The sequence below is a fragment of the Phragmites australis genome, chromosome 6, assembly GCF_958298935.1.
Source record: "Phragmites australis chromosome 6, lpPhrAust1.1, whole genome shotgun sequence".
Classification (NCBI taxonomy): Eukaryota; Viridiplantae; Streptophyta; class Magnoliopsida; order Poales; family Poaceae; genus Phragmites; species Phragmites australis.
The window spans coordinates 43,094,424-43,120,705 of NC_084926.1; the positions used below are offsets into that span (position 1 = coordinate 43,094,424).

The following is a 26,282-nucleotide window of genomic DNA, read 5'->3' on the forward strand; positions in this document are numbered from 1 at the left end:
TATATTTCATTACTCTCCTCTTCCCTCAGACTACATACATACTCAGTAAATAGTGATACAGATTTCTCAAAGCATCGGTAAATTTGCCTCCAATACTGTTACAGTGTCGTGGCCGTGACACTGTAGCACCAGATAGAACTCTATTGGAGAATAATACAGCTGCTTACGATCGGCAAATCATGCTGAACAGTGATACCACGTGGAATACGGATACTATTGGAGATGGCCTAACCTTATTGACCGGAAGGGTTAGCCGGTAATCGAAATATGCGGGAGCTCGGGGTGGCCGCCGCAAAAGCGGCATCGGGCGTTCATTCGCGTGCCGATTCCCAAGGCCGGGATGGGAGTTAACCTCGCGTGCCGTGTAGAGAGAGACAGACGAGACGAAGCGTTAGAGAGAGAGAGAGAGGAGTCCACGTGAGGGAGAGGGAGAAGAAGAGGGAGGGAGGGAGAGAGAGAGAGAGATCGATCTCCCCCTTCCTTCCCCCGCCGCTCTCGTCCCCTCTGGCGCCAATTCGCCATGGATCCCCCCCGCGAAGGTCAGCGCCCCCCCTCCGTCCCCGGTTTCTCCGTGGGGTCTCCGGCGTTTTCCGGCGGTTTTGCGGCCTGGTTTGGGCCACGCGGGCTGCGCGCGGCTCGATCCGCACGATTGCTGGTTGAGTCCGCGGTTTGGGCGGCGCGGGCTGGGTGATTGCGTGCTCCGCGTCCGGATTCGCCGGTGCTGCCGCGTTGGGATCTCAGGGGGCTCGCGAGCTCTAGGCGCGCGGCGGCCGGGTGTTTCCGCGTGGTGCCGCAGTGTTCGCCTGCCCGAATCCGAGATTTGGCGTCTGGGGTTTGATGCGTGTGCGCTTAGCGCTTTCCGCTGTTCAATTGCTGGTCTGATTAGATTGACGCGTGACTCAGCTGGTGGTGGAGTTGAAGGCGCGGGTGTTGTCGCCGCGGCTAGTGTCGGATACTCAGATTTGCGTGCATGCGGTGATGGCTACTCGCATTGCGCCCGTTCCGCCTGTGGGAGGTGGGAGCGGCAGGGTTTGGTGGCCTTACGTCGTTTTCCTGACCTGTACGTGTCCGCGGCTGGTGCCTCATTGTTGGTAGCAGTAGTTTCTCTTTTGAGATGGGAGAAAGGCTCCGTCGGTGGTTCAACTGCTGGGGGTTCCTATCGGAGTATTGGATGTTGATTGCATTGGTGGGTCGTTGGCCCGAGCGAGTTTTTTATTTGCATGCATGGGTTTCTTTGCTCTGTGGATGTACCAGTTACTTTAGGCTTATAGGGGTAGGCGGGTATGTCGATTAAGTTTGATAGAAGAGTGGCTTTGCGTTGCCTTCCATTGATGCTGTCTACAGGTAGGGGTAGGCAATTAGAAGGTCTAAGTTTGTTATAAGAGTGGCCTAATCTATCTCACCTTCCATCGATGCCATCTACAGGTGGATGTTAGGCAAGTAGGTCCCTAATATATATGGTGCATCTATAGCTCTACTAAACATGCTCCGTGTGTGGTGTCAGATTCTGAGTTTTGTAGAAGAAATGCCATGGAAGTCTGCTCCAAATGATCAGATGCAAAAAGGCCTATAAAATTTGAAATTAGAACTAGAGTTAATATATTTTATGCCAAATGCTTAATTATCTTCCATTTTTATAATATTTTTGCACGCATTCTCATTTCATCGATGGCTTCAGTTTTGTGGGCCTCTGTGAAGAAAATAGATAATAGTAAGGGAGGGAGCTGGAAATAAGAGGTAGTGGTAAATTGAGAGAAAAACACTTGTGCTAGGGTATGGCACAAGACACAAATGTGACAGATAGGTAGCTAACATGATAGGGCGTTTGAGCCGAATAGAATCAGGAAGGTTGCGCAAACAAGTAAGAGGCGAACATTGACCGCTTTATGTGCTGGCATCCACAAGAGAATCTGACACTGTACTTGTCAGTGTGCCCCTGGATCGGGTACAGGCATCCCCTTCAAAACCGGGTAGCCAGCCACTCTTTTCCTTGACTGCTTTTTATGGGCCTAATGAATTTAAAGTTTTGTATTCTGGGCTCGAACTTTGTTGATATGTTATCGTAAATATGAATGTTTACAAAGTTTCTTTGATGCATGCTTCTTGGCCTTCTATATTGCTAAACATATCTGATGATGCACATAGAGTCTAATGCTGCAAAAGCTTGAATTCTATTTAATATTTATCAAATGGATAATAATATGTTGCATTATTTTTTTGCTCCAGGAACCACGATTGATCCTGCTAAATGTCGATTGATGAGTGTGGATGAAAAGCGAGATCTAGTTCGTGAATTATCGAAGTGTCCGGAAAGTGCTCCTGACAAACTCCAGTCATGGAGTCGCCGTGAAATTGTAGAAATTCTTTGTGCTGATCTAGGAAGGGAGAGGAAATATACTGGATTATCCAAGCAGAGAATGCTAGACTATCTCTTCAGGGTGGTGACTGGCAAATCATCTGGACCTGTGGAACATGTGCAAGAAAAAGAGTCAGTTCCTGAGCCCAACACAACTAACCATCAACCCCCTGCGAAACGACCAAGAAAGAGTGACAATCCATCACGACTACCAATTATTGGAAACAACTCAGCAGCAGCTGATGTAACTGTGCCAACTAATAATGCACGCTTCTGCCAAAATGTAGCTTGTAGGGCTACTCTTAACCTGGAAGATAAATTCTGCAGACGCTGTTCATGCTGCATTTGTTTCAAGTATGATGACAACAAGGACCCAAGCCTCTGGTTGTTCTGTAGTTCGGACCAACCCTTGCAAAAAGATTCCTGTGGTTTCTCATGCCATCTTGAATGTGCTCTCAAGGATGAAAGAACAGGCATTCTGCAGAGTGGGCAGCGTAAGAAACTTGATGGCGGCTATTATTGCACTCGCTGTTGGAAACAGAATGATTTGCTTGGGTACTATTCTGTAGCATCTTTTTGTTACACATTTTTTGTTCAACTTTGCTTTTTGTTCCTGTGCTTCCAGTGTTACTGCATCGCTGTCTAAGCTTGATCTTCCAGTATATCTTGCACTGATAAACATAACAAGTAGAATTGTCTTGGTTCGATTGTTGTGAGACTTAGCTTTGATGATTTTCATACTATTTCGTTTTCCAGTTATTATTACTTTCTGGACCTTACTAACTGAAAAGAACAAAATCTTTGCTAGACAAAACTTACTTTGTTGCTTATTCGTTCCATTTGTAGGGATTGATCCTTGTGTTGTTGTCATCATTTAGTCCAAAAACAAATAGTGGATATTTGAAATTGGTATTTTTAGGAGCGACCTGCTGTTGTCGTGCTTTAACTTTATGCAATGAGCTTTCACTGTGGCTTGTTATACACATTTGTACCTGTAACACTAATGGATCTATCCATTTTCTGTCTGGACTAGGATTTGTTCTTTGGGACAGACTGAGCCTGAGCCTGAGCCTTATGCCATGACTGTTTTAGGTTGTTAATGGTGAAAACAGGCCTCCAACCCTGTTTATTTTCAGTTTTTGTAGTATATCCTTAAAGGATTTTGCTGTTCTAGGTTCAGGGGGTGGGGTGAGTGAATTCTAGTTTATTGAAATATGGGTATGTGGCATGGTCATAAGGTGGGATATGCATGTAAAGATGAATAGAGCATTGATAGTTTAATGTTAGAAATGATTATGTTTGAGGTTCATATTTGCCATGTGCAAATCTAAGTCATTTGATTAACTTCACAAAGAGGGAATGGGAGGGAGTATATCCATTAAGTTAAACAAAGCATAGCTTCTTCCAAGATTTCTGATCGATTTTCCACTTTTAGTGTTCTGTTGCTTTGATTGGAATGATTGAGCGGTAATTAGTATGGCCCTTTTGGTATGTTAGCTTGCCGAGCGAGCACATGACTATTTAATGCTCTTGCTCAGGTCCTGGAAGAAACAACTGGTGATTGCAAAAGATGCTAGGCGGTTGGATGTATTGTGTCATCGGATTTTTTTGAGTCATAAGGTCCTTGTCTCCACAGAAAAGTACTTGGTATTGCATGAAATTGTTGACACAGTGTTGAAGAAATTGGAGGCTGAGGTTGGTCCTATATCTGGAGCTCCAAACATGGGTCGAGGAATTGTCAGTCGACTTGCTGTTGGTGCTGAAGTTCAGAAACTTTGTGCTCAGGCAATAGGTGCTATGGAATCTATGTTCTCTGGTGCATCTCATGCTAACTCACGAATTCAGCGTATGTTTCCATACCCTTTACGGTAGACCTCACATATGCAAATGGAATTGACTAATTGTGCATGTTTTCATTTTCAGGACCTTGTATGATACCATCGAACTTCATAAAGTTTGAAGCTATAACTCAAACATCTGTCACTGTATTTTTGGATTTGGATCAATGTCCTATGCTTGCGCAAGAGGTAACTTGCTTTAATATATGGCACCGAGTGGCTGTTACTGAATCCTACCCGGCACATCTGACTGGCATAATTCTTGCACCATCAAAAACATTACTTGTCACTGAACTTGCACCGGCTACAAGCTATATCTTTAAGGTTGTTGCTTTCAAGAACTCCAACGAGTTGGGATCATGGGAAGTCAGAATGAAAACAAGCTGTCAGAAGGAAGATCCAAGGGGTTCAGTGCCAGGTGTTGCTGGACTGGAACGAAGTAATGGGAGCCCAAAGACAAACAGTGATGGTCAGTCTGATCCTTCCTCAGAGGGTGTGGACTCAAACAATAATACTGCGGTGTATGCTGATCTAAACAAATCACCTGAAAGTGATTTTGAATATTGTGAGAATCCTGAGATCCTTGATTCAGATAAAGCATCTCATCACCCTGGTGAACGCATTGATAACTTGCAGAATATACAGATGGTTGCAGCTAGGGTAACAGAAGTCACTGAGCTGGAAGAAGCTCCTGGGCTCTCAGCGTCAGCTTTGGATGAGGAACCCAATCCAAGTATTCAAACAGCGCTGCTCAGGGAGTCCTCAAACTCAGTGGAGCACAATCAAAGAAGCGTAGTTCCTAGATCACAAGATGCATCAAATGCACCAGCTGGAAATGAGTTGGTGATCTTTCCACCTCGATACTCTGGCTCAGTGCCGCCCACTGCACCAAGAGGTTTGGAAAATGCCATGGAGAATGGTGCAAGGGGTTTCAAAGGAAAACCTGGTGATAACATTGTTCAAAATGGCTCTTCAAAGCCTGAAAGGGAACCGGGCAATTCGTCAAATAAAAGAACATCGGGTAAATTGGATGACATTGGTCACAAGGATGGGTGCCCGGAAGCATCTTATGAGTACTGTGTAAAGGTGCTCAGGTGGCTGGAGTGTGAGAGCTATATTGAGACAAACTTTAGGGTGAAGTTTTTGACATGGTTTAGCTTGCGAGCCACCCCTTATGAGAGGAAGATAGTTAGTGTCTACGTGGATACTCTTATTGATGACCCTGTCAGTCTTTCTGGCCAGCTTGTCGACAGCTTCTCGGAGACAATATACAGCAAAAAGCGGTCTTCCATGCCCTCTGGTTTCTGCATGGACCTTTGGCATTAAAGAGCTGGAAACTCCTACCATTCTCTTTGTAGGGAGCATATTTGGTCCCATTCTTTCATATCAGATCGTTGCATTGATTCTTCATTGGAAATTCATTGTAGTAGTTAAACTTATACAATCTTCATTGAAACTTCCTTCGCTATGACAGTAGGTTTAATTTACTGGTCAGCTCTCTTTACTTTTGCTCCATAGTTTATGGTACTATCATCTGTATCGTCCATGTTATTCTTAGAGCATCATGAGCTGTGAATTCGGTCAGCTTATGGCATTATAAGTTGTGGCGTGCGGGTGTAACCGTATGTGTTGCTAGCTACCCGAAGAAGGATGATCGTCAGCCTGAATCAGGAACACACCCGCCTGTGTGGGATGAAGCAGGCTTCGTATCGACGATGACGAATCCGAGCTAACCATGTGTTCAGTAGAATGATTGTGCTGTATCATGGGTGAATGCAAAGTGTTGCTAACTTTTGTGGGGAATGGGAGGAATGATACTTAAGATAATATTGGTTCTGCCTTAATATTTGTTGAGGGCTCTAGTTTTTTTCATTCTACTACTGTGTTTTGTTTTTCTGGTGGTGCCGTTTGAGCAGTTCTGTTGATGCGTTGCACCGATTTGAATTCCTTTGCAGCATGCAGTGACACTGTTACATGCCCAGTATATCTTTCCTTGCATGCAAGCATAGGAAGGCCATATTGTTTTGTTGACCATGAGCTGAAACTGGCAAGGCAGGCCTTCCTTTTCAGCTCAGCAAAGTATGGAGGAAAATACATGTGGTAGATTGAAACGGCAGACTGACTCTGCTCTTTTCAGCTCAGCAAAGGATGGAGAACAAAACATGTGGTAGATTGAAACGGTAGCGTCAGTTGCTCTTTCAGATGTGTGATTGTGACGCTTTTAGGACAAATGATTCATGATATCGTATTTTTTCAATCCATCTCGCAAGTGCTCGAGTTTCTTTTCAAACTCTAGAATGAGATATCTGATCATCATATTCTAGGTGTACATAACACAGGTTCGATCCAGGGTTCAGGCATACCATGCAGGAGGCAGGCAACCGATTTCGCTGCCTTATTATCGTCTAATCCGTTCGTCTCAAGGCTGAGGACAGTAGATCAATCAAACATCAAAACGAAGAAACAGAAATGCTTCGCAGGGACGAGCTGACTGAAGCTTGAAGCTATGGCTAGGCCGCCGCCGGAGAGGGAGACGCGGAGGAGGGTTTGTGGACGACGAAGGACATGCACTGGCACTGGCGCGAGCTGTCGAAGGCGATGAGGCGGATGTAGGCGTCCGGGTACTCCTTCCTGCACTCTTCCACCTCCCGGAGCACCTGGGACGCGTCGGTGCAGCCGAAGACGGGCAGCTTCCACAGCGTCCAGTACCGGCCGTCGTAGTATCCCGGCATCTGGCTGTTGCTCCGGTGGATCCGCCCGGCCTGCTCAGGCAGATGCAAATTAAGCAGTGCAACGATGAAATGGAATTCTGATGATCAAAGACAGCATGTGTATCTGCAGGTACCTTGTCGAACTCCAGGCAGGGAACCCATTCTTTGGACATGATGAAGTCGACCTCCTTGGCGATGGAGTCCTCCGTCAGGGGAGGCAGGTACGACAGCGCCTCGTACCTCGTGTTCGTGAAAGGGTTCCATGTCTAACACATCGTCTCGGTCATGCAAATGATCAAATATCAGTCACTGCTGCAACTACATGCATGATCAATCATCAATCCACGATGCAGACATGCCGGCAATTGAAAGGGTCTTTTCCAACAACCCGACTGATTCTCTTCTCAAAGGTCTCTCTTGCTTGCAGAGCTAGAAAATTTTGCTCAAGGAGGGCGACAAGGAGAGGCTTGATCCGGCTCTTGATCTCCTCGTGGCGTGCTGCAACAATCTCCAGACATCTTCGATGATGCTTTCTGATGTAATTGATCTGTGATGTGAGCAGCATGTGGGCTGTTGGTCTTTGTTTCTATTTTTTTACTCATGTTTTTGTGCCTTTTATTTTTCTTTCGGATGGTTTGCTGTATGATATTTGTACTCTGTTATTTTGCTTTCAATAGAAACAGAGATATTTCTTCTGTCAAAAAAAAAAAAAAGTTCAGTTTGGTCACCTTCATGCAGAAGTTCTGAAGCCATAGGATGCGGTTCTTGCCCTGCAAGAGCCTACATGCAGCCGCCTCCGGGGAAACTTCGCCGGCGGCTCCGGACGCGGCCCGGCGATGCCGGCGCCGGCGACCAAGCTGGCTGTCGTGTTGACGAACATGTTCTTGACAGAGAAAAAGAGACGAGCAGGGAGCGGTAGCAGCAGGCGAAGCTGGAGTGCTGATGCCACCTTTAAACAAGAGAGCAGTTTACCCATTGGTCGAGAGAAACAGTGGCATTTTTTTTTTTTAAGGATCAAGAGCACTTCTCTTCATTAAACATAGGAACTACAATCAGACTGCAAACACTGCAGCAAGAAAGAAGGGAGCTGGGAGGCCCACGATGAAGCTGTCCTATGCTGCGCTGCATGCTGAGCACAGAGATGAGCAGCCCAGTTAGCAGAACGCTTTACAAACATTAACGAAAATGAGGAGAAGATCAAGCTAAGCTCTTGGATATCTGCAAGGATCGGCGCGATCTCAGAACGGTTATAATTCTTGTTGTTCCACATATCGACCAGAACTTTGGAGTCAGTCTCGAGGATAACAGTAGCCCGAGCAGAGACAGAAAGCAGAAGGAGCCCCTCCCTGCATGCTTCCGCTTCCGCCACCAACGTTGAGAAAACAGCAGGAAGCCACCGAGAATAACCCCGCACACACCGACCTGCATCATCACGAACCACAACCCCTACTGCCCCACTGGAATCAATGGCATTAAAGGAAGCGTCAGTGTTGATTTTCAGGTAACCTACAGGCGGTGGGCACCACTCGGCAGTGTTCACATGTCGGCGAATTTCAGTTGACTGACAGGCAACATGGGACATGTTCATTGTAGTGTCTAGCGCGCATCTAACAGCTTTAAGAACAGGGATGGAGGACTTCCCATGACACCGATCATTCCTCGAGCACCAGATGGACCACATTCCGCACAAGATGATACATGTTGAATCCCTGCTACATATATTTGTGTTCAGGAGATCAGTCACCCAAGATACAGGGTGGAGATCAGGAAGCTTGACCTTGGTCATCACACGCAGCTGAGTCCAGAACACTTGCGCATGGCCGCATTCTGTCAAGGCATGAAAGGTAGTTTCAGCTTGAGCCCCGCACACTTCACAGTTGCTGAGTTGCTCAATATGTCTTCGGTGTAAATTTGCATGGGATGGGATGAGGTCGTTAATGACTCTCCACCAAAAAACACGCACTTTGGGTGGCACCTTCAGGCTCCATAGAATCTTCCACACTGGGTTAACATCAGCCACTGAAGATGATGCATGATGGTAATTTGCTCCATAGAAACAGTGGCAATTCTATGCGTCTGTAGTGTACGATGGGACCAGAGCAATGGTAATTTGCTCCTTTGGTGTCATCGCTGACATTTTTTTTCTTTCACTTTCCACTAGCGTGCTTGTTCAGAAGGCTTCCAACGGAAAAGGTTTAAGCACCCACGGTTTGCCAATTGCTATCGGCAAACATCTCCATTTGAAAAAATACAGAAAATGTTTGGCCTTGTCACTTGTTTATGGCTGTGATTGTTTTTGGCAATTGTTTGGAACCACTGGTGTTCACTGAACATAGAGCATGACATGAGTAATTCAGAAGAAAACATAGATGCGCACTAAAACAAATTTTGCGTACTTATATATGGGAAATTGTAACATGGCTGCTAACTCCTTAAATATCCTCATTGTTGATACAACTTTTTGTAAATTCCCAAGCTAAAGATTTTTGGCACTTCAGGTTCTGGTCATGGAATGATTCAGAGCTCTTGATCGAAGGCGTAGTGTTCTGTCATGGATGACAAATCACTCGCAGTAAGTAGAAGTGCACAACGCTACCGGATGAGAGCTGGAATTTTTTCTTAATTTACAGGTTGATTAATATCCGCGTCACATATTTCCAAAATGGCCTGACATAGTCCCCAAATTGCCGTGCTAAGGCACTATTTACAGAAGATTTATAGAACCACTGCAGGTTCCAGTGAAAGACACGATTAGATCCACCTCTGGTCCTTACGATGTTATATTGCAAATGATGCTCCCTTCACATTTCCATCGTTCAGAATGTCAACCAGATCATCATCCAAAGGCAAATCCTGCAATCACAGTAGAAAAGCATAAGCCCTAGTTGAAATCAAATACCAATGCCTGCGCCACAAACTTCACCATATTCCAGCTGCTGTCTAGGTGATGAGAACACCTAGTCACCTACTGAACATATGTTCATGCCTTCAACCAATAGTAGTGTGTTGGTGCATCTACGAGTTATCCTAGTGATTCTAAAAAAAGAGTAGAGAAAAAAAATGGTTTGACATCGAAAGATCACCACTTTAGTTTGTACAATCGAACTGCACTGCAAGCACATCGTTTACTTGTATTATTATATACCATTCCATCCACCTTAGTGTCTCAGGCTGTCAATTAGTAAATGTTTCAAGTTCCATAGGAGAAGAGGGTCTGATTAGCTTTACCTTTTCACTGGCTGAACGCTGGTGGACTTGAGCTGTGGAAGAAGAATCTTCCGACGTCGACGGTGTGACGAGGGCGTGCAGCCGGATCAGCTCAGGCAGCACGACGGTCTCCAGGTCCGGCCGGTCCCTGCGCCGCATCTCGCAGCACTTGAGCGCGAGCTCGGCGAACTCCCGGGCCTCCTGCACCGGCCAGCCGGTCACGTTGCTGTCCAGGAGCTGCGCGAACGTGCCTTCCTCCAGCGCGTCGGAGACGGTGTACGCGAGCCCCATGGCGTCCCTGGCGGTGATCATCTGGAGGTAGATGACGCCGAGCGCGTACACGTCGGACTTGGTGCAGACCAGCCCCGTCTTCTGGTACTCCGGGTCGATGTAGCAGAAGGTGCCTGCGGCGGCGGTCTCCCGGTACTGCGTCGTCATGGCGTCATCCAGCGACCGCGGGATGATGCGGGCGAGGCCGACGTCGCCGATCTTGGAGACGAAGTCGGCGTCGAGGAGGATGTTGCCAGGCTTGAGGTCGCGGTGCACGAACGCCTCGGGCTTCATCTTGTGCAGGTAGAGCAGGCCGCTGCCGATCTCCAAGGCGATCTTGAAGCGGAGCCGCCATGGCAGTGGCGGCGTGCCGGACCGGCAGAAGAGGCGGTCCTCCAGGCTGCCGTTCGGCATGTACTCGTACACCAGGCAGCCGTACTCCGGGCACGCGCCCACCAGGTGCACCATGTTCGGGTGCCGAATGTTATTCAGCAGCTCAACCTGACGATAAAAACTTTCCTGAATTATTCATCACAATTTCTTCAGAAATGTGAGTTGAAAGGGCTTTGAAATAGAACGTATACACCCTTTACATCACTGATGAATGCATTTTGTAAAGAACATCATAAAATATTATGATACCAAAATGACAAAAAATATCAGACAAGATTATGTAGCTGGGACTTTGGAAAGTAGGAACGCTAGTGGCAAACAGAATACACATTTGTCAAACAAAATCAGCTGTGAGCTTACCTCCTGTTGGAACTGCTTCAACCCCTGGGTTACATTAGAACGGAGGATCTTAATTGCCACAAGAGTACTGTCAAGTGTGGCTTTGTAGACCGGTCCATAGCCTCCTTCCCCGACCTTCAGCTCGTCCGAGAAACGGTCGGTTGCACTCGCGATATCATCCGGGGTGTATATTCTGCACTCGAGTCTAGTAGGGAGACACTCTAGCATCCTTTTCGTCTCGATCGGCCTTGGCAAGGCTTTACACTTGAGTTCAAGCTTGTAGATATCTTCTGGAGCAGATCCGCGTTTACTATCATTTCTAGGTGAGTAAAATTTTGGTGGCAAGCGTCTCAAGATCGGGTGAATGAAATCTTGGGAATCATGATTTTTAAACTCCTCTATGATCCCTTCTCTATGTTGAGTATCGGAAGATAAAGTGTCAAGTGTCAAGACTTTTTGCTTTGGGACATCGTCACCTGGTTCTGCCTCCGGTCTGTTTCTGTAGGGGATGTTGGTATATGAACTTTCAGGGTTTCTTGCCATCTCCTTGTGTTCCTGTTCAACATGTGCACATAAATTTTGTTGTCACAAGTTATGTCCCAATAGGTAACTGTCAACTGTGGTCCTAATAGAATGCTTCAGATTTACTTCAAGTTTGACATTGGAGACACAATCAGTTTTACAATTTAAATCAAAATCATGAAGCAAGCACATATCAATAATACCTCTGTGTAATTCCATGGAAGCATATCGCCGTTGTTTTGCTTCCGCTCAATCCTAAAGAGCCTTAGTTCAGCTTCATCATCTTCCTGAAAGTTATATGCTGTCGATAAGCCTTGCGTATATATGTGACAGTAATACTTCTGCAAGTGAATAAGACTTGAGAAACAACAAATAGCATGTGAAAATTATCAAAGCATACTGTTAGATGGTGACAAGTTGATGCAGTGTATTCTCCACTCGTGGTTGGTGATAACGGATCGTAGCCATTGTATCCAGGACGAAGTGTGCTATCATCAAAACTTGATTCATCAAAGCCCAAGTATTTTCTATGCGGAGCATGACGTGCATGCTCATTGTCCTTATTTGGCAAAAGCAATATATCTCTATAGCACCCAGGATATTCTGGATACAAATAATTTCCATGTTTATCAATATCACTTAAGAATTCACTTGGGCATGAAGATGCTGTTTGTAAGTGTGAATAATTGGCATGTCCTTGTTGATCTGGTGACATGAGGCTCCCATCTTCTGTTGATTCATCAGAAATGGCATCAATGGGCATAGCAGCATGTACTGGCATAGGCCTGAGCAGAGTTCAAATAGTGTGAAAAAAATAGAAAATAGCAGTATGTACAAAAAAAAATGCAGAAGAATTGCAACGTTGAACAGAACAAATAGTCTGAATAATTTACGAGTGTAGATTTAAATAAAGCTATCATATATGGACTTATTACAGATAGATGTGGCAGTGAAAACACACACTTGTCGATAGTAGTGAAAACGTGCACTGTGTTTACATGTGGTTGAAAATCTGCAATAATATGAGAGCTTGCATACAGCTAACAGATATGATCATTTCTGAGATAGGGATTTTCACACTCACCTTGAAGGATTATGTCCTTCATTGTGTAACTTGGGTGTTGGTTCACCTGCAAATCACATATGCACTTCATGAGCGTTCATGAAACAATCTACCAGAGATCAATATTATACATCCTAAGGCATAAGGGTGTCCGAGAAACACATACTTTTTACACCTGGCAATCGGTTCCCAGGTAGATCAGGTTTCAAATCTTCTTTGCCTGTATCATTTACATTTGTATGAGTGGCAGGCCTGAAAGAAGACAGCTTTCCTTTTGCTATCACATATACTGAACAGAAGTTCGGTGCGGATTTTGTAACAGATGTTGGTGCATCCAATTTCCTTATTGTTCTGCAATAGATAAAACAAATGATAAAATTCATCGAAGTATGGCAATATTGTGTGAAGCAAACAAACCATCAAATAATTTCAGAAAATGGAATTGTGCATAAAACTTGTTTAAAATTTGACACCGCACCTTGTAAAAGCATTCCTGGATGCTGCTCCCAGTACTAACTTGTCGATATTGTTGCTCACAACAAAATCTACAATAGCTTTCGACACATCTGTTCCGTCGAGAATAATTTCCCTGCATTGCAACTGTAGATATTAAAGTAAGTCAGAGAAAAAGGGGCGGCAGTGTGGCACTCAGTTGCTACATTTATCTAGATATCAACAGTAATTATCTGTCTCATCTCCCTGACAGAAAGAACATTAATTTTTGCGGTATTTTTCAAGCAGTTAATCGACATCTGCATTTACTTTCGTACCTCCACCATTCAATAAAACGATCGAAATCGTGTTTTCCACTAAAAGAAAAGGTAGGAGATGATGCATACCCCTCTCCTACTGCAGAAACATTGAAACGGAAGCAGCAGTTCTTTAGTCTGAAGATCTATCTGAGCATGAAAAGCAGCCGCGACATCTTCCTGCACGTGTGAGATGGAGAACTGCTTCCCGCCTGCGAATTCGCAATATTTAGCAACACAATGCAACACATCATCTGGTGGAACCAAATCAAGATTGCATTTTAAACATTTGGTCGACCAAAAAATTTAGGAGTAAACGGCACATTGCACACATCAATGTGGCATCCATCTCCCGCAAAATTAAATCAACATTAAATCGCATTACGCCGGAGATTTAATCAAGAAGTTATTAATTGATTGATTAGTTACCGGGGGTGTGGAGGGAGGTGGGCTTGCGGCGGACGTGGAGGAGGAAGAAGGAGCGGGCGCGGGAGAGGATGTGGTCGGCGGCCCACTTGAGCGCGTACTGGCTGCCCCTGTCTCCATCAACCGCCACGGCCGCCTTCCCCGCGCCGCGCTCCCTCGACGACAGCGGGGTGCAGAGCCTCACGGCGGCGTCGGCGGCGTCCTTGCGCTCGTCCCTCTTCCTCGCCGGCGACACGATGGGGTGGGTCTGGAACGTGGGGTACGACATCTCCGAGACGCGGCGGCTGCGGTGGGTGAGGAGGAGGACGAGGAGGAGGAGGGCATGGCGTCAATGGCGCCAATCAATGGCGTGGTGGTGGTGGGATAAGAGAGGAGGCGCGAAAACTGAGGACGCCGCGAGTTTGGCGGGGAACCTGCTGCATCTGCATGCCACTCCCTTCTCCTTATTTGTCCTTGAAATGCCAACCCAAAGCTTTGGAAGGCCCAAAAATCTTATTATTTTTCGGAGTAGCAGTATTCTCCAAAAAAACAGTAATAAAATATTAATATCGTAGCATCGCTTTGGACCATTCCTTCTTGTCACGTTTTCTTCTTTTCTTTAGTCGCGGTCTATGGCTCACTCGGACAAAAAAATTACCTTTCCTAGTATAAATTCTCTGCCGTTGAATCTTGTAATCGGATGACCCGGTATCATCTTCAACCTCCGAATAGCCCCTACCTCCCGCCGTCTGCGCTCACCTGCTCCCCCACCTCTCGCCCTCCTCCGACCGTCCCCGACATCGTCCCCGTCGCTGAGTCCACCTCTGCCGCCCCCGCCGCGCTAACTCATCGACTCAGACGCCCCTGCCTCGACCTTGCCCACTGGTTATCTCCTGCAGCCCACGGCTGGCGTCTCCCACCGCCTCGCCACCCCACCATCTCTCCTGCCACCACCGCCTGGCCTACCTCCCTCCTTCGAACCCCTTTTCTAAGCCCGTCAAACATAAAAGCTCCGGCAACCCCGGCAACCCTAACGTCGGCACGTTCACATGGTCGAGTGAGAGAATCACACGATTCGAGTGAGAAATCACCCGATCAAGTGCTAGCAATCCCTTTTTTATTTTGTCTCTCGATCAACGCGAGCATGATCAGAGAAAGTGAGAAAGACTGGAATGTAACTTCGCATGCTTTGTCTCGGTCGTTAATTCTTTTTATTTGATACTAACCTATTTGTTAATTTTTTATTTATCTTATGATTTATTTTTATATATGTCCCTAATATGAATCTCAACACAAATGTTTTAGTGAAATTTTCAACCATCAATGTAAGCATGACCAAAGGAAATAAGAAAGATAGAGAATACAATTTCACATATTTTATCTCGACCATCTATCATTTTTATCTAATATTTATTTATCTATTGATTCTCTCGTATATTTTATGATTTTTTTCTTATGTATCTCTTCAATATAAATTTTAACGCAAATGCTTTATTAAATTTTTCATTTTCTCATAAAGATCGATCGATCAACTCCTACACCCGTGCGCCTTCCATGTCACTTCAGAGAAAGCGGCAATACCCACCGTGGGAGCTTGATTCCGCTGTTGTCTCGCAATTGGAAGTGAGAAGCCCTAGGTAAAAGTTCAAATCAACAAATATAATGGGAGAAAATATAGTGTTCCATGTCGCAACAGGAAAAAACTCAACAAATAAGCACCATATACGAGGATATAAGTTCATGGAGTTCAGATGAGCTGAGCTAAGGCCAATACTAATGCATTTTCATTTTTGCCATTTGCTAGTGTGCTGGAGCCCACATTTCATAGGCTTGTAGCTTTGCAAACCTTGCCTATGGCATGGACTCACCGTATGCAAGATTTTGCAAGCAGATGTGGCAATATATGCAAGCACGAGAGTGAACCAAACAGGCAACACTAGCCGAATGGCCTGAAAAAACTACTTTTTTTACCAACACAATTGCTAAAGAAAACTTAAAAACATCAAATAAAACAAAAGATTGCTGAAAAAAATCTTTTTCCCTCTCTTCCCACACACGCGCATACATACATGTTGCTTTTTCATTTAAGTTTGTAGGCCTGTTGATGCAATATATAGAATAGCATCTGATATCAACTCCGGGGAACTGAAAATCAAAATCCCATTTGGACTGATTGGCATCTGCCTGGCAACTACAGTTGTTAGTACGTTGCTGGCAAACGGTGTCTCTCCGTCCGATGCAGTGCTCAGTTTTTGTCAATCAATCCTGTAACTAGAGATTGTTTCGTAGAATATGTGAATAGAATCCTAACCATATTGGCACCTACTCACGAGTTATTGTAATCTCAGGATCTGCTGTGATCCTTTTCTGGTACTATAAGTTGTATCTCCTCTATATATATTAGCAACTGCATGTGTAGAATAAATTTAAAACATAATAATCTTATAAAATAAAAGAATATAACATAATAAAAGAGATAATACAACAAAAACAACCTTTATAGTAGATGGCAGTGGAGGCAACGTGTGGCTAGTGACACACACTCTCCATAAAGCCAAGGCTATAGACGAAGTGCGGTAAGCGCCACCCACTCTAAAGAAACCCAACACCGTATATGAAGTGCGGGAGGTGACACACTCTTTAGAGAAACTCGACGGTGAATATACGAAAGGTAAATATTAGACATCTATATATGAAAGACAAATAATGAGAGATTGAATGTATTTTCGAAATATATAGAAGATAAATATTTGATGTTTATGTATATGAGAAGCTAAGTTAAAAATGTACCTTGATATATGTGCGATGAGTGATTGAAAAAGTTGTTATTTTGATTTATTGATTTGTGGGATTACATAAGCATGTATATGTATTGCAATTATGATCATGACTAACTAAAATTGTAAAGAAAATAAAGTTGACAGTTTTGTCTCTGAGTCTATGAAAATTGTATACGCCGGACAGTTTGGTGCTAGACAATTTATACACACTGGACGGTCTAGTGCTGGACAATTTGTACACGCCGGATGATCCGGCACTCAGGAAGACTTCATACCGAAGCATTTCAACTCGGAAGCATAAGTTGAAGTACACGCCAGATGGTCCGGTGATGGGCAGCAGTACACGCTAGACTATTTTTTCTAGAGAGGTTGCAAAGCTGGTCCGGTGAAGATGTACACGTCGGATGGTTCGACGACAGTGTGAAGTGAATGCTGGACTAATATTTCTAGAAAAGATGCAAAATGACTGAACTGAGGAGTTGAACACGTCGGATGATCTAGCGCTTAGAGGTGTGAATGCTGGATCATCCCGCGTACATGATTTTTCTGTGTTGTGTTTTCAATTGGTGATTTTGATTTTGGCTAATCTATAATGGTGTTAGATATGCATGTTTGCTTGTTCTATATTGTGTAGGTGATGGATGTAACTTGGCGACCGACGGTGAGATGATCGAGGCTAAGCGAGGTGATTGGTGTCGGACGATCGAGGAGACCAGGCGGAGTCGAGGGTGATCCTAACTGTGCACGTGGAAGTCAAGCAAAATGTTTGAAGGTGGATAAAGACGGTATGTTGATAAAGTCAAGAGAAGGGGATGCTGGTGCAAGTGACAAGGCAACCTAAGGAATCGGAAGCGGGAGAGACTTGCCGACGGTCAAGATCGCAAGACGGAGTACACACGTCGACATCAGAGCGCTTGTGTAAGGTGTAAGCAAGTGGTGTTAAGTCACGCTTTGAGAAGCATGCAAGATGGTTTAGACCTTAAAACCGTGGAAGGATGAAGTGCACGTGGTATCATCGTGAAGGTTGCATCGAGGCAAAGGTAAGTTATAAAGAAGCCACGACCGTTCGATGGACGGAGCGAAAAATGAACTGAAATACCCCAGTGGTAGGTAGGAGACCATTAGAAGAAAAGGGTGTTTTGGGACAAGGAAATTTAAGGGTTAAGCTACCTCTCTATACCTATAAATAGAGGTGTATATCTATGAGGATAGATTGAGCCAGCCACATGAATTTTGTAGGATCGAGAATGGCGATTAGAGGGGGGTGAATAGGCGTCTTAACAAATTTCTTGCAAAATTGATGGCCTTCTCCTATTTGAATCACCCGACGCACCTCAAAACTCAAGCGGAAGCAAAAATCGTGAGAAATTTTAACAATAGTAAATCGAGGTAACATGACTCCACGGATGGTATATAAACCTTATGTTCTATTTAAGATCAATCCATATGTCTTAGCATTCGAAAGATCACAAGTAGTAAAGAAACAAGAAAAGATGAACATCAAGAAACGAAACTCTCTAAGTTAATTATCTAGAGGCAAGGGAATTCAAGACCCTATCACATTAGTGTGTGTATGTGAATTTTATGCCTCTAGCAATAAGAAGAATGACCTCACAAGGTGCTAAAATTTCAGCCCAAAAACAAAAACGAAAAACAAAATCGGAAAGAAAAAGCTTACACATAAGGCAAGGGAACTAAGAGAGGAAAACTAGAAGGAGAAAAATTTAAGCATATGAAACAATAAACTTTATTTCTCAAAGAGTTTAGCCCTATTTTAGGTAGATTACAAAGATTTTCCTTTCAAAATTCTCACCTATTACATAGGCTAAGCACTTATCCTCCTCTCCACTAAAACCCTAGCACTATACTCTCATATGGGTGACACAAGAGGCTCAAATGGCTAGTTCAACCTTTCTCATAACCCTACCTCTCTATTTATAAGCCTAAAAAATTTGACCCTTAAGTTTCATAGCTTCTTCCTAAAATACGCTTATTTTGTAGTACACTTCTACCTACCACTGGGGTAATTTAGTCCATTTTCTTCTCAATTTATCGGACGTCCGTGACGCCTTTACGACTTAGCTTCACATCGACTCAAGCTTCATGATCGTACCACGTACTCCTCCAGTCCTCTCATGGTTTTGAGGCCAAACTGTAAAATCTTAACATGCTTCTTAAAGCGTGACTAGCCGCCATTTGCTTCCGCCTGAAGCTAGCGCTCCGATGATGATGCGTGTTATCCGTCTTGCGATCTTAACCACCGGCAAGTCTCTCCCACTCCTGATCCCTCGGGCCACCTTGTCACTTGCACCAGCATCCCTTTCGCTTGATTTTGTCAACACGCCATTTTCATCTTCCGTTTCATGTTTTGCTTGACCTTCATGTGTACAGCTAGGATAAACCCTTGACTCCGCTCGGCCCTCATTGATCATCCGAAATCAAGCACCCGCTTAGCCCCGATCATCCGTCGTCGACCGTTAAGTTTCATCCATCACTTGCACACCTTGAAATAAGAAAACATATTTCTTCACACTCTAAAATATCTCCATGTTAGCATTTAAATAAAAAAACTTCAACTCAGAGCACATCCTGCAGAAAATGTGAACACCGGATGTTTCGACGTGTTCTACTCCAGAACATCGGACCATCCGTTGAGTGTAACACTATCTATTCAAGAAAAACTTTGCTCTCTGCAAAAAAGGTCCAGCGAAAGCTTCTGGTGATCTCATGTCACATCACAGAACAATCTGGTGTGTGCCAATCCATCGAACCACCTTTCTGCAACCTCTCTGCAACAAAAGGTCTCGGTGTTCACAATCTCAGCATCGAACTATCCGGCATACATAATCAAACTTGACACCAAAAATTTCCTCTCTGTAGAAAATACTCTGACGCTCTCAAAGTCCATCAACAGACCATCCAGTGTTTGCTTTCATTTCTGCTTTAGTACTAAAAATGCTCCGGTGATACCCTCTGGTGTAGTCACCACACTCACCAGACCTTCTGGTGCATTGATCTCCAATTTCGCCCGAAAAATTGCTCCCTGTAAGAAATAGTCCAGCGATACACTATCCACACCAGAACATCCGATGTTCACACCGTAACTTCTGGTGTGTGTAATTTTTCTGCGTACAGAGAAGAATTCACCAATACCAAATACCGCCAACTCGAGTTAGACATGAACAAGAACAATCATCCACAAACATATGCTAACTAAGTTCAAGATACATCAATTGTTGCCAATACCTCATCACATGCAAACCAAAACACTTCTCCACTTGATTTCTCAAGTTTATATGCTAGGATTTTAGAGGAAAGGAGAGATGATATCTTAGCATTTGTAATAGGTGAGAGCTTTTTATGAGAAAAATACCTTATAATCTGCCTAAAAGAGGGCTAACCTTTGCAACAAATGAAGTGTTTGTTTCTTCTGATGTTGTTGCGAGTTTTCTATTAGCTCATTTGCTTTGTTGCGAGTTTTTTTTCTTTTTAGTTGTGATTTTTGTTTTGGTTTTTGAGCTGAAATTTTCTCATCTCGGAAAGTTGTTCTTCTTATTGTTTGAGGCATAAAATTCACATATAAATGTATACAAGTGAGTCTTAAATTATGTTGCCTATAAATCATGAACTTGAAGAATCTCTTGTTCCGGTGATCTTTTTGTTGAATCAAAGGTTTCTTTCTTCAAGTTGCTATCTTTTGTGGTGACGACTTGTGGAATAAGTATCAATGAAACCTAGGGTTCGTGTACATCTATGAGAGCCATGATCTTCCTTAGAAATTTTCATAACAACTTGTTTCTCTCTGGTTCTTGCTTTCGCTCTTAGTTTTGAGGTGCGTTGGGTAACTAAAATAGGAGAAGACCATCAATTTGGGAAGAAATTTATGAAGCGCCTATTCATCCTCATGTAGTTTCCATTCTTAGTCCTATAATTGGTACCAAAGCTGGTTTGATAACTTGTTGACCTTTACCGGTTTTGTGATCCGTAGGCGACAACGAAGAGACATGTGAAGATCTAAGGGTGGAAACGGATTGGATACAAATAGACTAGTCCACATTGCTATCCATATTTTAAAATAAATACTAATACAAATCCAAATATTCTCGAATGTGAATACGAATTAGATAGTTTGAATCCGAAGCCGCATTCGAATATATACTCGATGGGGTTATATGCAAATATTCTACACCTTTAACAACAAGAATTTTTATTTTGGTACGCAAAAAATTCGTTCACATTTGCAATTACTTGAATTACACAAAATTTAGAAATTTCATTCAAAATTCATGTTGGAATTTTAAAATTTTGGTCAAATTTGACTAAAATTTGATTTGACTAGAATATATAAATTTCATTCACCTCTGAAATTTCTAAAATATTAGTGCCATAACCTTAAGAGTATGCCACTTTTGTGTGGCAACAACAGTGCCATAACCTTAACTAATAACTCAGTTCAACACTCTAGAACTAAACATTTAGATGTGGGATTTTACTTCTTAAGAGATCAAAATGAGAAGAGAAATATTAACTTGAGATACATAGATACTCAACACCAGTTAGCCGATATATTTATCAAGCCTCTAAATGCAGCCAAATTTGCCCATCTGAGGGGGGTGGGGAGAGCTTGGAGTGTGTCATCCATATGATATTGTGTGAGGAGGAGTTGCCATTGTACATACTATTTCTTGTTTTTGTTGCATTTGGATTGCATTGCATTGTGTAAGATAATCATAGTAGTTGAACTTTGATTTGTATGTCTTTAACAATTTTCAATTGTTAGACTTGAATTTAGACTAATTTGAGTAGTTGTGTGGTGTAAGCTTTTAAACTTAGGCTCATCTTGATGCTTTGACATGAAATATTTCAAGCAATCTATATTTTTTAAAGATGCAATTTAGCAGTTTTATGAATCATGTAGACTATGAAATACTACAGTCTTGATCACCATGTTCGTAGTTACTTTGACTTAGTTAATACTTGTGTTAAGGCTAGTTTGCTAAATATCTTGCTCTAGACTTCTTGATTCAAGACTGTGGATTAAGGAATATTGCACTATATTTTCTATTTTTGTTAAACGTTTAGCTCATGATAGAACCTTAGGAGAATATGTGTTTCTTGTCTCACAAAGACACTACTTGACTTGATCTTATAAAAACTTGATAATATATGCAATTTAAATAATATTAAGCAATCAAGTTTCTTAAACTCAAATGAGATACAATACGGTTGTTTTGAAATCTTGAGGTGTTTGCCATATCGAGTCGTGCGACATTTCACTTGGATAAGAGACAACTTGAGGTTAAAAAGAATAATAAAGAAATGTGTCTAAATACTCAATTTTGTTTTAATTATTTGATCTAACTAAGTCTTTGTTTCATATGTGAGCGTTTGTAAAGTCTACTATCATGAATACTTGTATGTCTAGTTCAAGATTAAAGTTTGTTTGTTCTTAATGCTTATATTGCCTCAGTATTAGTGGATACTTGTGGTGGTCACTTTTAACATGATTCGGCTATGTGAACTTAAATGCGTCAATAATTTTTCAGGATTAGCTTGTAAAGCTTCATGATCTTATGTCACTGTCTCTTTTTAAGCCTCTATACGATTGTGAACTCCGAATTCTACTTTTCATAGCCCTTTGATATTTCTAGCTTTTGTAAATATTTTATAGTATACTTGTAAAAACTTATTAGGTTTGCATGTTCATGCATTACATGATATGATTGTCCTTGATGTTTGCATTATCAAAAGGCAAGAAAATATGCACTAAGCTTTTGAAAAACATATGCACAAAGAACAATCTTGCATAATGAAAAATGTGCATTCATTAAGGGAGAGTTTTTGTTTTTGGCTTTTCTTTGCTTCATTTTGAGCTTAAGCAATTTTTCCTATGCCAAATGATATATTTTATTTTTTCTTGAGTTTTTAGTCACTTAGATGAGCTCCTCTTGGTGAATTTTTTTAAATCAAAACTTTTTTTACTTTGAGAGTTGCCAACGCACTCATCAAGGGAGAGATTAAGAAACTAAGTTGAAATATGCTTTAGTTTATATGTGATGAGTGATTGACATGGTTGTTATTTTGGTTTGTTGATTTGTGAGATTGCATAAGCATGTATATGTGTTGCAATTATGATTATGGCTAACCAAAGTTGCAAAAAAAAAAAATAGAGTTGAAAGTATTATCTCTGAGTCCAGAAAAATTGCATATGCTGGATGGTCCGGTGCTCAGGAAGACCTCACGTCAGAGCATTTTAACTCAGAAGCATAAGTTGAAGTACACACCGGATGATCCGACAATGGGTAGCAGTACACGTTGGACTATTTTATTAGAGATGTTGCAAAGCTGGTCCAGTGAAGATGTACATATCGGATGATCCGATGATGGTGTGAAGTGAATACCGGACTATTATTTCTAGAGAAGATGCAAGATGGCCGAACTGAGAAGTTAAACACGACAGATGATCCAACACTCAAAGGTGTGAATACCAGATCGGATCTGTCACAACTCATGCATTATATATGGATCAGTTAGGCAGGCATATTAAGATTTGCTTTTATATATATAAGCAAATCATTGCGTTAACTAATCCCTCAACGAACTGCGCGTCCGGCCGGCCAAATTAGAAAAGTTAGCAACCATGCAATGCAAGTCACTTTATTTTAAAAACGTAAACGAAGGAGTTGATGAGCACCAACCTAAATTACTACATGTTTGCATTATTGCCCTTCACTTGGATCAAATTTAATCAAATCCACCAACCACACACAGGAAATAGTTAAACAACTGAAAACGAGTGGCTGCATGCATGCATGTGTCGTTCACTTGTTCTCCTTTGGTCGTTCACTGATGCTGACCGGTGGTTCAATCGATCAGGTAAAAAAGGTTAGGCCTTTTCTGGCAGCTAGTAGATAGTTTTGCCTTTCTTTCTATCTGCAAGCAAAGTCAAAGTATCAAACCACAGGTGCACATCATGCAATGTAAATAAATATATGCAAACAAATATTACTACTTTGTCTTCCAACACAATCTTTTATGCATCCACAGTTCATTACTTAAGTGAACAAAAAGAATAAAGATGTTCTATATAGTCAACCTTTGTGTTCTCCTTTTTCTACATAAGCACCCAAACTTCTGGGTTTGAATATGCCTGCCTATCTGATCATCCGAGAAAGTCCTGGTACATCATCATCTTTTACTTGGCCTTTGGCTCCATGCCTCCATGCAATGCCCATGCACCTATAGTAATAGTTTTATCAATCTATCTGCCTTGGAATTCAACTCAATCATCAGCTGCTTTTGAGAATTCAGATTGTCCATGAGAGAGAGAAAACAGAGATTGCTAGGTGATAACTGAAGGACCTTGACTGCCCGTGATTTCTTTGATTCGTTCGCAGGCTGCCATCCGTCGTCAAGGTTCGGCGTTGAAGATGATGCATACATGCAGCACCTAGCTACGTTGCTTCAACTGAATGTAATCTTATAATGTTGACACGATAGCATCCAGCGTGTGCACGTACTCGCCAAATCTTTCAGTGCTTCTTGACTATTTTCTCCTTCCTGCCCGGCCGTGTGATGACGAATGGATGATGCAATGCATGCATGCATGCACCGACTCTGTTTTCATATGATGGATTTTTTTTTGGGGTGAGGTATGTATGATGGAATCTTTTAATATTCCTAACGGCAGGGTGTGTTCTTGAAGAGTTTTTATGGAATTTGATTTGACATTGCAGCGGCTTGTGTTAAGCTGTCTGAATACTTGCTTGTTCGTTAAAATGGAATGCTGATGCAGAGTCTTATTCGGTTATCTTCCATTGCAGCCGGTCGAGCCATCGAGGCCATGCATGGGATCGGATTGGAGATGTTACCGGCTTGTTTGTTACGGTTTTTTCTGATCTAATTTTTTTTAAAGTGATTTTATAGGAAAGTGATTATGTGACTAAAAGTTATTTTCTAATGATTTTTTAGAATAAATTCTACGGAAAAGTGATTCTGTGAAGAAAATGAATTAGTAGAAGCTGATTTTTTCAGTTCCTAACGTCTAAATTTATTTCAGAGAATCACTACTACAAAATCACTCTAAGGGTTAAAGACTGCAAACTACTCTTTGGTCTTATTGATTTTACTCTAATAATTGATCTAAAAGCTCTGTCTCAAACAAATCCTATACATTAGAAACATCCTGTAATTTGGCTTCCCTTCTCACTTGCAACTCTACTTTGTGCCCTCGTCAATTCAAAGTCCAGTTTCGCCTAACACTGTTGCATGCAAACTCTAACTAATCAAGCTTGTTGTAAACGTGGACTGTATATGTCTACTTTTTGACGCATGCGAGAGAGAGAACATATATAGTCCACGTTTAGAACAAACATATATGCCTGCTCGGAGACTTCGTTTTGGATTCCAAGTTTCCAACCGAAGCATCCGACTGGTCACAAGTTGTGCTGTCGAGGCTTAGCTTGTCTCTCTCAGAGAAGAGGAGGAATGGAGACTCGATCCACCGGTTACTACCTTACTGACATCTGACAGCAACGTCGCAACGAACTGACCTACAACACGCACAAGTTCATATGTATACTTTTATTTTCTAGCCAAATCAAAGGACTTTATAGCTTAATTTTTTCCCCTGTTTCTAGGTGATTGATTTTCTCTCTCTCTCGTTTCAATCACGTGACATGTGTGTGTGACTTTTGATCCCAAAATAATCCCTTGGCTTACTTCTTCAGAACACCTGTTTATGTCCCTCCGTGACATGCGAGCTGATAGGAGAATAGCAGGAAATCTAACAACAATTTATTCCTCGGCGTATTTCGCAAAATTTCTCTTCTGCTCGCGTGCACTCCGAGTGAACAAGTGTTGCGTAGGGTCTATATAAATTTTTTTCTCAAAACTTCTAAGGCAATTTTTTTTGTTAATTTTTTCTCAAAACTTTTGAACTTAACTTTCTCGTGCAAATTTTTTTCTTAATTTTTTTTGAACTAAACTTTTCTTATTTATTTTTTTTCTAAAAATAGAAAAATAGGGAGAGAAAAGTTTCCAAAAAAGAAAAAAATGAGAGGCTGTCAGAAGGTTCGTGAGGAGGCGTGCTGACGCGCTCGCGCTAAATAGCAGGGCTCGGCATTTCGACTCCCCGGCTGGGCGGGCTTATAAGCAAGGGTGCGGATGCGCTGCAGTTGTTGGATCAGGATCCAACGGCCAGGATTAATCGAACGTCGTCAACACCTTAATCCGAGCCATCCATCTGGTGTAGAACACGGGTGTCCCTGTTTCGCCAGTGGACAGGGCTCGGACCAGACAACAACAGAGCGAGACTTGGGACCCGCCGGACACAACCAGGAGAAGAGAAACTCAACGCGGGGAAAGGAACAGCAGGGAGGAGTTAGCGACGGATTAAAGTTTCCCTGAAATTTTGAGAATTTTGAAAGAAATAAAATATCTAATTTTAAATTTTTCTTTCACAGATATATGGAACTCACAAGGCATATGATGAAATTTTGATGAAAATTCATGAATTTCGATCTTCTCGCTGGTGAATAAAAATAATTATAAAATAAAATTGAAATCCCTGTTAGCAACTAAGTACTCAACATAAACAGAGTTAGTGCCCGTCGTACTAACAGCAGGTGTCCCTGTCCTCCGCTTGTGA

The 26,282-nt window shown here is 42.6% G+C and overlaps 2 protein-coding genes and 1 pseudogene across 2 annotated transcripts; 1 reads left to right on the plus strand and 2 right to left on the minus strand.

The window, feature by feature from the left end:
* Window positions 1–307: 307 nt before the first annotated feature.
* On the plus strand, window positions 308–6,063 carry LOC133922658 (VIN3-like protein 2). Its single transcript, XM_062368072.1, has 4 exons — window positions 308–539; window positions 2,227–2,911; window positions 3,895–4,202; window positions 4,280–6,063. Exons 1-4 carry the CDS (start codon window positions 521–523, stop codon window positions 5,518–5,520), a joined length of 2,253 nt encoding a protein of 750 aa, XP_062224056.1. The 5' UTR covers window positions 308–520; the 3' UTR covers window positions 5,521–6,063.
* Window positions 6,064–6,664: 601 nt separating this feature from the next.
* Window positions 6,665–7,969, minus strand: LOC133922659 (ribulose bisphosphate carboxylase small subunit, chloroplastic 3-like; annotated as a pseudogene).
* A 1,535-nt stretch (window positions 7,970–9,504) lies between these two features.
* LOC133922657 (U-box domain-containing protein 35-like) lies at window positions 9,505–14,324 on the minus strand. Its single transcript, XM_062368071.1, has 10 exons — window positions 13,878–14,324; window positions 13,539–13,660; window positions 13,178–13,299; window positions 12,866–13,050; window positions 12,721–12,766; window positions 12,037–12,421; window positions 11,840–11,923; window positions 11,136–11,669; window positions 10,134–10,883; window positions 9,505–9,758 (listed from the first exon to the last, which is right to left on the minus strand). Exons 1-10 carry the CDS (start codon window positions 14,140–14,142, stop codon window positions 9,684–9,686), a joined length of 2,568 nt encoding a protein of 855 aa, XP_062224055.1. The 5' UTR covers window positions 14,143–14,324; the 3' UTR covers window positions 9,505–9,683.
* Between the last annotated feature and the right edge of the window lie 11,958 nt (window positions 14,325–26,282).

Bases quoted from the DNA above. Each gene is read 5' to 3' on its own strand.
- LOC133922658 (XM_062368072.1), top strand. The intron at 2,912-3,894 runs GTACTATTCTGT...GCTCTTGCTCAG, and splicing joins AAACAGAATGATTTGCTTGG to GTCCTGGAAGAAACAACTGG. The intron at 4,203-4,279 runs GTATGTTTCCAT...TTTCATTTTCAG, and splicing joins TGCTAACTCACGAATTCAGC to GACCTTGTATGATACCATCG.
- LOC133922657 (XM_062368071.1), bottom strand. From the start codon at position 14,142: ATGTCGTACCCCACGTTCCAGACCCACCCCATCGTGTCGCCGGCGAGG. The intron at 13,661-13,877 runs GTAACTAATCAA...GCGAATTCGCAG, and splicing joins CACCTCCCTCCACACCCCCG to GCGGGAAGCAGTTCTCCATC. The intron at 12,767-12,865 runs GTATGTGTTTCT...TGTGATTTGCAG, and splicing joins CCGATTGCCAGGTGTAAAAA to GTGAACCAACACCCAAGTTA.